We start from the raw sequence: 13,429 nt of genomic DNA on the forward strand, positions 1-13,429 counted from the left end.
GAGGGAGCAGAGCCATAGAGGTTTCATAGAGGGAACAGAGCCATAGAGGGAGCAGAGCCATAGAGGGAGCTGAGCCATAGAGGGAGCAGAGCCATAGAGGGAGAAGAGCCATAGAGGTTCCATAGAGGGAGAAGAGCCATAGAGGTTCCATAGAGGGAACAGAGCCATAGAGGTTCCATAGAGGGAACAGAGCCATAGAGGGAACAGAGCCATAGAGGTTCCATAGAGGGAACAGAGCCATAGAGGGAGCAGAGCCATAGAGGTTCCATAGAGGGAACAGAGCCATAAAGGTTCCATAGAGGAATCAGAGCCATAAAGGTTCCATAGAGGGAACAGAGCCATAGAGGGAACAGAGCCATGAAGGTTCCATAGAGGGAACAGAGCCATAGAGGGAGCAGAGCCATAGAGGGAGCAGAGCCATAGAGTTTCCATAGAGGAAACAGAGCCATAGAGGGAACAGAGCCATAGAGATTCTATAGAGGGAACACAGCCATAGAGGGAACAGAGGCATAGAGGTTCTATAGAGGGAACAGAGTCATAGAGGTAGCAGAGCCATAGAGGTTCCATAGAGGGAACAGAGCCACAGAGAGAACAGAGCCATACAGGGAGCAGAGCCATAGAGGGAGCAGAGCCATAGAGGTTCCATAGAGGGAACAGAGCCATAGAGGGAGCAGAGCCATAGAGGGAGCAGAGCTATAGAGGGAGCAGAGCCATAGAGGGAGAAGAGCCATAGAGGGAACAGGGCCATAGAGGTTCCATAGAGGACACAGAGCCACAGAGAGAACAGAGCCATAGAGGGAGCAGAGCCATAGAGGGAGAAGAGCCATAGAAGGAGCAGAGCCATAGAGGTTCCATAGAGGGAACAGAGCCACAGAGAGAACAGAGCCATAGAGGGAGCAAAGCCATAGAGGGAGCAGAGCCATAGAGGGAGCAGAGCCATAGAGGGAGCAGAGCCATAGAGGGAGAAGAGCCATAGAGGGAACAGAGCCATAGAGGGAGCAGAGCCATAGAGGGAGCAGAGCCATAGAGGGAGCAGAGCCATAGAGGTTTCATAGAGGGAACAGAGCCACAGAGAGAACAGAGCCATAGAGGGAGCAGAGCCATAGAGGGAGCAGAGCCATAGAGGGAACAGAGCCATAGAGTGAACAGAGCCATAGAGTGAGCAGAGCCATAGAAGTTCCATAGAGGGAACAGAGCCATAGAGAGAACAGAGCCATAGAGGGAGCAGAGCCATAGAGGGAGCAGAGCCATAGAGGGAGCAGAGCCATAGAGGGAGAAGAGCCATAGAGGTTCCATAGAGGGAACAGAGCCATAGAGGGAGCAGAGTCATAGAGGGAACAGAGCCATAGAGGGAGCAGAGCCATAGAGGGAGCAGAGCCATAGAGGGAGCAGAGCCATAGAGGTTCCATAGAGGGAACAGAGCCATAGAGGGAGCAGAGCCATAGAGGGAACAGAGCCATAGAGGGAGAAGAGCCATAGAGGGAACAGAGCCATAGAGGGAGCAGAGCCATAGAGGGAGCTGAGCCATAGAGGGAGCAGAGCCATAGAGGGAGAAGAGCCATAGAGGTTCCATAAAGGGAACAGAGCCATAGAGGTTCCATAGAGGGAACAGAGCCATAGAGGGAACAGAGCCATAGAGGTTCCATAGAGGGAACAGAGCCATAGAGGGAGCAGAGCCATAGAGATTCCATAGAGGGAACAGAGCCATAGAGGGAGAAGAGCCATAGAGGGAGCAGAGCCATAGAGGGAGCAGAGCCATAGAGGGAGCAGAGCCATAGAGGTTCCATAGAGGGAACAGAGCCATAGAGGGAGCAGAGCCATAGAGTGAACAGAGCCATAGAGGGAGCAGAGCCATAGAGGGAGAAGAGCCATAGAGGGAACAGAGCCATAGAGGTTCCATAGAGGACACAAAGCCACAGAGAGAACAGAGCCATAGAGGGAGCAGAGCCATAGAGGGAGCAGAGCCATAGAGGTTCCATAGAGGGAACAGAGCCATAGAGGTTCCATAGAGGGAACAGAGCCATAGAGAGAACAGAGCCATAGAGGGAGCAGAGCCATAGAGGGAGCAGAGCCATAGAGGTTTCATAGAGGGAACAGAGCCATAGAGAGAACAGAGCCATAGAGGGAGCAGAGCCATAGAGGGAGCAGAGCCATAGAGGGAGCAGAGCCATAGAGGTTCCATAGAGGGAACAGAGCCATAGAGGGAGCAGAGCCATAGAGGGAACAGAGCCATAGAGGGAGAAGAGCCATAGAGGGAGCAGAGCCATAGAGGGAGAAGAGCCATAGAGGGAACAGAGCCATAGAGGGAGCAGAGCCATAGAGGGAGCTGAGCCATAGAGGGAGCAGAGCCATAGAGGGAGAAGAGCCATAGAGGTTCCATAAAGGGAACAGAGCCATAGAGGTTCCATAGAGGGAACAGAGCCATAGAGGGAACAGAGCCATAGAGGTTCCATAGAGGGAACAGAGCCATAGAGGGAGCAGAGCCATAGAGATTCCATAGAGGGAACAGAGCCATAGAGGGAGAAGAGCCATAGAGGGAGCAGAGCCATAGAGGGAGCAGAGCCATAGAGGGAGCAGAGCCATAGAGGGAGCAGAGCCATAGAGGTTCCATAGAGGGAACAGAGCCATAGAGGGAGCAGAGCCATAGAGTGAACAGAGCCATAGAGGGAGCAGAGCCATAGAGGGAGAAGAGCCATAGAGGGAACAGAGCCATAGAGGTTCCATAGAGGACACAAAGCCACAGAGAGAACAGAGCCATAGAGGGAGCAGAGCCATAGAGGGAGCAGAGCCATAGAGGTTCCATAGAGGGAACAGAGCCATAGAGGTTCCATAGAGGGAACAGAGCCATAGAGAGAACAGAGCCATAGAGGGAGCAGAGCCATAGAGGGAGCAGAGCCATAGAGGTTTCATAGAGGGAACAGAGACATAGAGAGAACAGAGCCATAGAGGGAGCAGAGCCATAGAGGGAGAAGAGCCATAGAGGGAGCAGAGCCATAGAGGTTCCATAGAGGGAACAGAGCCATAGAGGGAGCAGAGTCATAGAGGGAACAGAGCCATAGAGGGAGCAGAGCCATAGCGGGAGCAGAGCCATAGAGGTTCCATAGAGGGAACAGAGCCATAGAGGGAGCAGAGCCATAGAGGGAACAGAGCCATAGAGGGAGCAGAGCCATAGAGGGAGAAGAGCCATAGAGGGAACAGAGCCATAGAGGGAGCAGAGCCATAGAGGGAGCTGAGCCATAGAGGGAGCAGAGCCATAGAGGGAGAAGAGCCATAGAGATTCCATAGAGGGAACAGAGCCATAGAGGTTCCATAGAGGGAACAGAGCCATAGAGGGAACAGAGCCATAGAGGTTCCATAGAGGGAACAGAGCCATAGAGGGAGCAGAGCCATAGAGGTTCCATAGAGGGAACAGAGCCATAGAGGGAGCAGAGCCATAGAGATTCCATAGAGGGAACAGAGCCATAGAGGGAACAGAGCCATAGAGGGAGCAGAGCCATAGAGGGAGCAGAGCCATAGAGATTCCATAGAGGGAACAGAGCCACAGAGAGAACAGAGCCATAGAGGGAGCAGAGCCATAGAGGGAGCAGAGCCATAGAGGTTCCATAGAGGGAACATAGCCACAGAGAGAACAGAGCCATAGAGGGAACAGAGCCATAGAGGGAGCAGAGCCATAGAGGGAGCAGAGCCATAGAGGTTCCATAGAGGGAACAGAGCCATAGAGGGAACAGAGCCATAGAGGGAGCAGAGCCATAGAGATCCATAGAGGTTATAGAGCCATAGAGGGAACAGAGCCATAGAGGGAACAGAGCCATAGAGGGAACAGAGCCATAGAGGGAGCAGAACCATAGAGGTTCCATAGAGGGAACAGAGCCATAGAGGGAGCAGAGCCATAGAGAGAACAGAGCCATAGAGGGAGCAGAGCCATAGAGGGAGCAGAGCCATAGAGGTTGCATAGAGGGAACAGAGCCACAGAGAGAACAGAGCCATAGAGGGAGCAGAGCCATAGAGGGAGTAGAGCCATAGAGGTTCCATAGAGGGAACAGAGCCATAGAGGTTCCATAGAAGGAACAGAGCCATAGAGGGAGCAGAGCCATAGAGGGAACAGAGCCATAGAGGGAACAGAGCCATAGAGTTAGCAGAGCCATAGAGGTTCCATAGAGGGAACAGAGCCATAGAGGGAGCAGAGCCATAGAGGGAACAGAGCCATAGAGGGAGCAGAGCCATAGAGGGAGCAGAGCCATAGAGGGAGCAGAGCCATAGAGGGAGAAGAGCCATAGAGGGAGAAGAGCCATAGAGGTTCCATAGAGAACACAGAGCCGTAGAGGGAGCAGAGCCGTGGAGGGAGCAGAGCCATAGAGGGAGAAGAGCCATAGAGGGAACAGAGCCATAGAGGTTCCATAGAGGACACAAAGCCACAGAGAGAACAGAGCCATAGAAGGAGCAGAGCCATAGAGGGAGCAGAGCCATAGAGGTTCCATAGAGGGAACAGAGCCATAGAGGTTCCATAGAGGGAACAGAGCCATAGAGAGAACAGAGCCATAGAGGGAGCAGAGCCATAGAGGGAGCAGAGCCATAGAGGTTTCATAGAGGGAACAGAGCCATAGAGAGAACAGAGCCATAGAGGGAGCAGAGCCATAGAGGGAGCAGAGCCATAGAGGGAGCAGAGCCATAGAGGTTCCATAGAGGGAACAGAGCCATAGAGGGAGCAGAGTCATAGAGGGAACAGAGCCATAGAGGGAGCAGAGCCATAGAGGGAGCAGAGCCATAGAGGGAGCAGAGCCATAGAGGTTCCATAGAGGGAACAGAGCCATAGAGGGAGCAGAGCCATAGAGGGAACAGAGCCATAGAGGGAGCAGAGCCATAGAGGGAGAAGAGCCATAGAGGGAACAGAGCCATAGAGGGAGCAGAGCCATAGAGGGAGCTGAGCCATAGAGGGAGCAGAGCCATAGAGGGAGAAGAGCCATAGAGGTTCCATAAAGGGAACAGAGCCATAGAGGTTCCATAGAGGGAACAGAGCCATAGAGGGAACAGAGCCATAGAGGTTCCATAGAGGGAACAGAGCCATAGAGGGAGCAGAGCCATAGAGATTCCATAGAGGGAACAGAGCCATAGAGGGAGAAGAGCCATAGAGGGAGCAGAGCCATAGAGGGAGCAGAGCCATAGAGGGAGCAGAGCCATAGAGGTTCCATAGAGGGAACAGAGCCATAGAGGGAGCAGAGCCATAGAGTGAACAGAGCCATAGAGGGAGCAGAGCCATAGAGGGAGAAGAGCCATAGAGGGAACAGAGCCATAGAGGTTCCATAGAGGACACAAAGCCACAGAGAGAACAGAGCCATAGAGGGAGCAGAGCCATAGAGGGAGCAGAGCCATAGAGGTTCCATAGAGGGAACAGAGCCATAGAGGTTCCATAGAGGGAACAGAGCCATAGAGAGAACAGAGCCATAGAGGGAGCAGAGCCATAGAGGGAGCAGAGCCATAGAGGTTTCATAGAGGGAACAGAGCCATAGAGGGAGCAGAGTCATAGAGGGAACAGAGCCATAGAGGGAGCAGAGCCATAGAGGGAGCAGAGCCATAGAGGTTCCATAGAGGGAACAGAGCCATAGAGGGAGCAGAGCCATAGAGGGAACAGAGCCATAGAGGGAGCAGAGCCATAGAGGGAGAAGAGCCATAGAGGGAACAGAGCCATAGAGGGAGCAGAGCCATAGAGGGAGCTGAACCATAGAGGGAGCAGAGCCATAGAGGGAGAAGAGCCATAGAGATTCCATAGAGGGAACAGAGCCATAGAGGTTCCATAGAGGGAACAGAGCCATAGAGGGAACAGAGCCATAGAGGTTCCATAGAGGGAACAGAGCCATAGAGGGAGCAGAGCCATAGAGGTTCCATAGAGGGAACAGAGCCATAGAGGGAGCAGAGCCATAGAGGTTGCATAGAGGGAACAGAGCCACAGAGAGAACAGAGCCATAGAGGGAGCAGAGCCATAGAGGGAGTAGAGCCATAGAGGTTCCATAGAGGGAACAGAGCCATAGAGGTTCCATACAGGGAACAGAGCCATAGAGGGAGCAGAGCCATAGAGGGAACAGAGCCATAGAGGGAACAGAGCCATAGAGTTAGCAGAGCCATAGAGGTTCCATAGAGGGAACAGAGCCATAGAGGGAGCAGAGCCATAGAGGGAACAGAGCCATAGAGGGAGCAGAGCCATAGAGGGAGCAGAGCCATAGAGGGAGCAGAGCCATAGAGGGAGAAGAGCCATAGAGGGAGAAGAGCCATAGAGGTTCCATAGAGAACACAGAGCCGTAGAGGGAGCAGAGCCGTGGAGGGAGCAGAGCCATAGAGGGAGAAGAGCCATAGAGGGAACAGAGCCATAGAGGTTCCATAGAGGACACAAAGCCACAGAGAGAACAGAGCCATAGAGGGAGCAGAGCCATAGAGGGAGCAGAGCCATAGAGGTTCCATAGAGGGAACAGAGCCATAGAGGTTCCATAGAGGGAACAGAGCCATAGAGAGAACAGAGCCATAGAGGGAGCAGAGCCATAGAGGGAGCAGAGCCATAGAGGTTTCATAGAGGGAACAGAGCCATAGAGAGAACAGAGCCATAGAGGGAGCAGAGCCATAGAGGGAGCAGAGCCATAGAGGGAGCAGAGCCATAGAGGTTCCATAGAGGGAACAGAGCCATAGAGGGAGCAGAGTCATAGAGGGAACAGAGCCATAGAGGGAGCAGAGCCATAGAGGGAGCAGAGCCATAGAGGGAGCAGAGCCATAGAGGTTCCATAGAGGGAACAGAGCCATAGAGGGAGCAGAGCCATAGAGGGAGCAGAGCCATAGAGGTTGCATAGAGGGAACAGAGCCACAGAGAGAACAGAGCCATAGAGGGAGCAGAGCCATAGAGGGAGTAGAGCCATAGAGGTTCCATAGAGGGAACAGAGCCATAGAGGTTCCATAGAGGGAACAGAGCCATAGAGGGAGCAGAGCCATAGAGGGAACAGAGCCATAGAGGGAACAGAGCCATAGAGTTAGCAGAGCCATAGAGGTTCCATAGAGGGAACAGAGCCATAGAGGGAGCAGAGCCATAGAGGGAACAGAGCCATAGAGGGAGCAGAGCCATAGAGGGAGCAGAGCCATAGAGGGAGCAGAGCCATAGAGGGAGAAGAGCCATAGAGGGAGAAGAGCCATAGAGGTTCCATAGAGAACACAGAGCCGTAGAGGGAGCAGAGCCGTGGAGGGAGCAGAGCCATAGAGGGAGAAGAGCCATAGAGGGAACAGAGCCATAGAGGTTCCATAGAGGACACAAAGCCACAGAGAGAACAGAGCCATAGAGGGAGCAGAGCCATAGAGGGAGCAGAGCCATAGAGGTTCCATAGAGGGAACAGAGCCATAGAGGTTCCATAGAGGGAACAGAGCCATAGAGAGAACAGAGCCATAGAGGGAGCAGAGCCATAGAGGGAGCAGAGCCATAGAGGTTTCATAGAGGGAACAGAGCGATAGAGAGAACAGAGCCATAGAGGGAGCAGAGCCATAGAGGGAGCAGAGCCATAGAGGGAGCAGAGCCATAGAGGTTCCATAGAGGGAACAGAGCCATAGAGGGAGCAGAGTCATAGAGGGAACAGAGCCATAGAGGGAGCAGAGCCATAGAGGGAGCAGAGCCATAGAGGGAGCAGAGCCATAGAGGTTCCATAGAGGGAACAGAGCCATAGAGGGAGCAGAGCCATAGAGGGAACAGAGCCATAGAGGGAGCAGAGCCATAGAGGGAGAAGAGCCATAGAGGGAACAGAGCCATAGAGGGAGCAGAGCCATAGAGGGAGCTGAGCCATAGAGGGAGCAGAGCCATAGAGGGAGAAGAGCCATAGAGGTTCCATAAAGGGAACAGAGCCATAGAGGTTCCATAGAGGGAACAGAGCCATAGAGGGAACAGAGCCATAGAGGTTCCATAGAGGGAACAGAGCCATAGAGGGAGCAGAGCCATAGAGATTCCATAGAGGGAACAGAGCCATAGAGGGAGAAGAGCCATAGAGGGAGCAGAGCCATAGAGGGAGCAGAGCCATAGAGGGAGCAGAGCCATAGAGGTTCCATAGAGGGAACAGAGCCATAGAGGGAGCAGAGCCATAGAGTGAACAGAGCCATAGAGGGAGCAGAGCCATAGAGGGAGAAGAGCCATAGAGGGAACAGAGCCATAGAGGTTCCATAGAGGACACAAAGCCACAGAGAGAACAGAGCCATAGAGGGAGCAGAGCCATAGAGGGAGCAGAGCCATAGAGGTTCCATAGAGGGAACAGAGCCATAGAGGTTCCATAGAGGGAACAGAGCCATAGAGAGAACAGAGCCATAGAGGGAGCAGAGCCATAGAGGGAGCAGAGCCATAGAGGTTTCATAGAGGGAACAGAGACATAGAGAGAACAGAGCCATAGAGGGAGCAGAGCCATAGAGGGAGAAGAGCCATAGAGGGAGCAGAGCCATAGAGGTTCCATAGAGGGAACAGAGCCATAGAGGGAGCAGAGTCATAGAGGGAACAGAGCCATAGAGGGAGCAGAGCCATAGAGGGAGCAGAGCCATAGAGGTTCCATAGAGGGAACAGAGCCATAGAGGGAGCAGAGCCATAGAGGGAACAGAGCCATAGAGGGAGCAGAGCCATAGAGGGAGAAGAGCCATAGAGGGAACAGAGCCATAGAGGGAGCAGAGCCATAGAGGGAGCTGAACCATAGAGGGAGCAGAGCCATAGAGGGAGAAGAGCCATAGAGATTCCATAGAGGGAACAGAGCCATAGAGGTTCCATAGAGGGAACAGAGCCATAGAGGGAACAGAGCCATAGAGGTTCCATAGAGGGAACAGAGCCATAGAGGGAGCAGAGCCATAGAGGTTCCATAGAGGGAACAGAGCCATAGAGGGAGCAGAGCCATAGAGGTTGCATAGAGGGAACAGAGCCACAGAGAGAACAGAGCCATAGAGGGAGCAGAGCCATAGAGGGAGTAGAGCCATAGAGGTTCCATAGAGGGAACAGAGCCATAGAGGTTCCATAGAGGGAACAGAGCCATAGAGGGAGCAGAGCCATAGAGGGAACAGAGCCATAGAGGGAACAGAGCCATAGTGTTAGCAGAGCCATAGAGGTTCCATAGAGGGAACAGAGCCATAGAGGGAGCAGAGCCATAGAGGGAACAGAGCCATAGAGGGAGCAGAGCCATAGAGGGAGCAGAGCCATAGAGGGAGAAGAGCCATAGAGGGAGAAGAGCCATAGAGGTTCCATAGAGGACACAGAGCCGTAGAGGGAGCAGAGCCGTGGAGGGAGCAGAGCCGTGGAGGGAACAGATCCATAGAGGGAACAGAGCCATAGAGGGAACAGAGCCATAGAGGGAGCAGAGCCGTAGAGGGAACAGGGCCATAGAGGGAACCGGGCCATAGAGGGAACAGAGCCATAGAGGGAGCAGAGCCGTAGAGGGAGCAGAGCCGTAGAGGGAAGAGCCATAGATGCTTTTCTGACTGTAATGTATTTTAAATGTGGCAAGAGTGGAATGTAATATGTCATGGGATTATATAGGCAGGCCAATGCAGGCGCAATTTTTAAGTCATACATATGGCAGGTAGCCTCGAGGTTAGAGTGTTGAACCAGTAACCGAAACGTCGCTGGTTCAAATACAGGAGCCGACAAGGTGAAGAATCTGTTGCTGTGCCCTTGAGCATGGCACTAACCCTAATTCCTCCAGGGGTGCTGGACAATGGTGATCCTGGCTGTGACCCCACTCCCTGTGGGTGTCTCAGGGGGACTTACACACGTGTGTAACAGTAGAAATGATTATTACTTGTATGCCTTCCAAATTGTACCCTATTCCTGATGTAGTACACTACTTTTGCCTACTACTTTTTTTAAAACAGTGCATTATTACTTGTATGCCTTCCAAATTGTACCCTATTACCGATATAGTACACTACTTTTGCCTACTACTTTTTTTAAAACAGTGCATTATATAGGGAATAGGGTGCCATTCAGGGTGCACCCTTTGTTAAGAGGACCTACATTCGTCTTTCTAACACCCCCCCCCCCCCCCCCCCCCCCCAACACCCCTGTCCTAGATTCAGATTCAGCCTCTCTTTGCCAGAGCATTCATCTAATGTGCAGGTCACCCCTGAGCGTCCAAGGATAAACTGTGCATTAACTAAATGAGCCTGGGGCTACCGCACCTGTCTGGTACCCCCCCTCCCCACCCTCACTCCCTGTCTGTCTCCCTGTCTGTCTCCCTGTCTGTCTTTGTCTCTCTCTCTCTCTCTCTCTCTCTCTCTCTGTGTCTCTGTCTCTCTCTCTCACTGGGGTCTCCTGCACCCGTCTCGTACCCTCCCTCCCTCCCTCCCTCCCTCCCTGTCTGTCTGTCTGTCTGTCTGTCTTTGTCTCTCTCTCTCTCTCTCTCTGTCTCTCTCTCTCGCTGGGGTCTCCTGCACCCGTCTCGTACCCTCCCTCCCTCCCTCCCTCCCTCCCTCCCTCCCTCCCTCCCTCCCTCCCTCCCTCCCTCCCTCCCTGTCTGTCTGTCTGTCTGTCTGTCTGTCTGTCTGTCTGTCTGTCTGTCTGTCTGTCTGTCTGTCTGTCTGTCTGTCTGTCTGTCTGTCTCTGTCTTTGTCTCTCTCTCTCTCTCTCTCTCTCTCTCTCTCTCTGTGCCTCTGTCTCTCTCTCTCTCTGTGCCTCTGTCTCTCTCTCTCACTGGGGTCTCCTGCACCTGTCCTTACTGGCTGCTACAGTGGAAAAGTCCCAGCTTCTCCCACTAGCACTTCTAGAGCCAAACGGCAGCAGGAACGACTCAGCAGGAAGACTTAGCAACAACAGGAAACCTGCTCGTACTGCATCCATCCCCATTCTCTAACAACCACAAGCACCAGGCGTGGACGGGAGAGATACAGGCAGAGACTCAGACAGCCAGGTAATGGGTTCCAAGCAGTGATGACCGATAGAGGAAGAAATCGGAGGATGGGCTCATTGTCATGACTGGAATGGAATGAAAAGGTATCAAACACATGGTTTCCGTGTGTTGGATGTGTTTGATACCTTTCCATTCCATTCCAGCCATTACAATGAACCTGGCCACCATTGGTTCCAAGAGTAGTAGAGAGGGGTCTTTTCAGGAGAGTCAGTGTGTGTTGGACCTTCCTTATCAGATCTGTCCTCATTGGCTCTCAGTCAGCTGGATAGAGAGAGACTGGCCGGGCTAATAGGGATTGGATAAAGGATATGGGAATGGGGTTCCTTCCTTTAAAGGCTGATATGAATGTTTACAGTACTCTCCCTGTCCTGCATCCTGCCCCCCGAGGGGCCATTCAGAGAACAGGGGACTCTGGGTCCCTGGGTTCATTTGGCTTCAACAAGGGTGACCTACAGTACTGACGCTAGTTGTATAGGAAAGGATGAAGTAGCTTTAACTTCAGTTTGTAAGACCTTGAACAAAAGATTTAGCCTCTTAGCTGCGAATCCTAACTGGCCCTTAGTCTCCCATTGCCGTCAATGCATGACTAAGTGAAAATTCCTCTTAGGTGGAAGTTAGGATTCACCCTTGTCTGTATCTGAACAGAGTGAAACAAGTAATAACACATAATAGTAAGAAATACTTTAGAAACGGTTCAACACCGTATCCAAAGAGGCTGACCTGTCTTGAAGACCTCGTAGCGCACTGAGAATCCAGCCCCGGGTGACTCGTAGTCGGACACAAACTTGATTAGGAGCTGGCTGCCGCTGGAGATGATGGGGGAGGGGGCTATCTTCCCACAGAACTTCCCCAGGGTCGGAGCCTGCTCATCCCCACCGTTAAACACCTCCACATAGTCATACCTGACGACACAGAGAGGGGTGTAAGACTTACTTATTGTACAACACTGCTGCAGTAGCTAAACAATAGCTAAACAATAGTGAAATAGATCATTATTTAGGTTTGGAGGTTTGTCCACAGCACTGGGCCTCAACCTACTGCAAGTAAGGAAAATACATGTTCATAGAGTGGTATGGTGAGGTTGCTTTTGAGCATGGCTGCGTCATGGTCATAACATGATGCAGCCACCACCATGATTGAAAATATGAAGTGTGGTACTCAGTGATGTGTTGTGTTGGATTTGCCCTAAACATAACACTTTGTATTCAGGACATAAAGTTCAATTCTTTGCCACATTTTTTGCAGTTTTACTTTCGTGCCTTATTGCAAACATGATGCATGTTTTGGAATATTTGTATTGTGTACAGGCTTCCTTCTTTTCACTCTGTCATTTAGGTTAGTATTGTGGAGTAACTACAATGTTGTTGATCCATCCTCAGTTTTCTCCTATCACATCCATTAAACTCTGTAGCTGTTTTAAAGTCACCATTAGCATAATGGTGAAATCCCTGAGCGGTTTCCTTCCTCTCTGGCAACTGAGATAGGAAGGGCGCCTGTATCTTTCTAGTGACTGGATGCATTGATACACCATCCAAAGTGTAATGAATAACTTCACCATGCTCAAAGGGATATTTAATGTCTCCTTTTTTTTTACCCATCTACCAATAGGTGCCCTTCTTTGCAAGGCATTGGAAAACCTCCCTGGTCTTTGTGGTTGAATCTGTGTTTGAAATTCACTGCTCCATTGAGGGACCTTCCAAATACTTTGATGAAGTTATTTCTGCTTGCCATAACAAAGGGGTTGAATACTTATTAACTAAAGACATTTCAGCTTTTCATTTTTTATTAATTTGTAAAAAAATCTAAAAACCGAATTGAAACAAAATCTCAATTGAATCCATTTTCAATTAAGGCTGTAACACAACAAAATGTGGAAAAAGTCCAAGGGTATGAATATTTTCTGAAGGCAATAGGGTGCCATATCCTAGGCTTTACACACAGCTACTTCATCAGTTTGCCCAGGAGTTTGATTCTCAGGAACCTGTGTGTGTGTGTGTGTGTGTGTGTGTGTGTGTGTGTGTGTGTGTGTGTGTGTGTGTGTGTGTGTGTGTGTGTGTGTGTGTGTGTGTGTGTGTGTGTGTGTGTGTGTGTGTGTGTGTGTGTGTGTGTGTGTGTGTGTGTGTAATTGGGTTCTCAGCTGAGCTCTCTGGGTTTGGGTTTCTTTGTTTAAACCAGACTGCTAACACATTTATTTATTTTAGTTATTTAACCTTTTTTATTTTTTACCAGGTAGGCCAATTAAGAACAAATTCTTATTTCCAATAACGGCCTGGACATGTGGACTAATAGTATCTACTCTAGCCACATGTAGCTCAGTTGGTAGAGCATGGTGTTTGCAACGCCAGGGTTGTGGGTTCGATTCGCACGGGGGGCCAGCACAGAAAAAAAAAAAATGTATGAAATTGTATGAAATGTATGCATTCACTGCTGTAAGTCGCTCTGGATAAGAGCGTCTGCTAAATGACAAAAATGAAAATGAACTCTCAATGTGAACACAGTTCAGCATTTTATGAATCCTGTATAGTTGTCTCTTT

At 51.1% G+C, this 13,429-nt stretch overlaps 1 protein-coding gene across 1 annotated transcript in view; it reads right to left on the reverse strand.

Annotated features, from left to right (window-relative positions):
- The window catches only part of LOC106599513 (neuropilin-1a), a 112,960-nt gene that overhangs the window by 78,950 nt on the left and 20,581 nt on the right, over positions 1–13,429 (reverse strand). The window contains exon 3 of the mRNA XM_014190791.3: positions 11,616–11,797. Within this exon, the coding sequence (XP_014046266.1) occupies positions 11,616–11,797 (182 nt within the window). The remainder of the gene's footprint in view (positions 1–11,615; positions 11,798–13,429) is intronic.

This window comes from Salmo salar, chromosome 03, assembly GCF_965601325.2.
Source record: "Salmo salar chromosome 03, fSalSal1, whole genome shotgun sequence".
Lineage (NCBI taxonomy): Eukaryota > Metazoa > Chordata > Actinopteri > Salmoniformes > Salmonidae > Salmo > Salmo salar.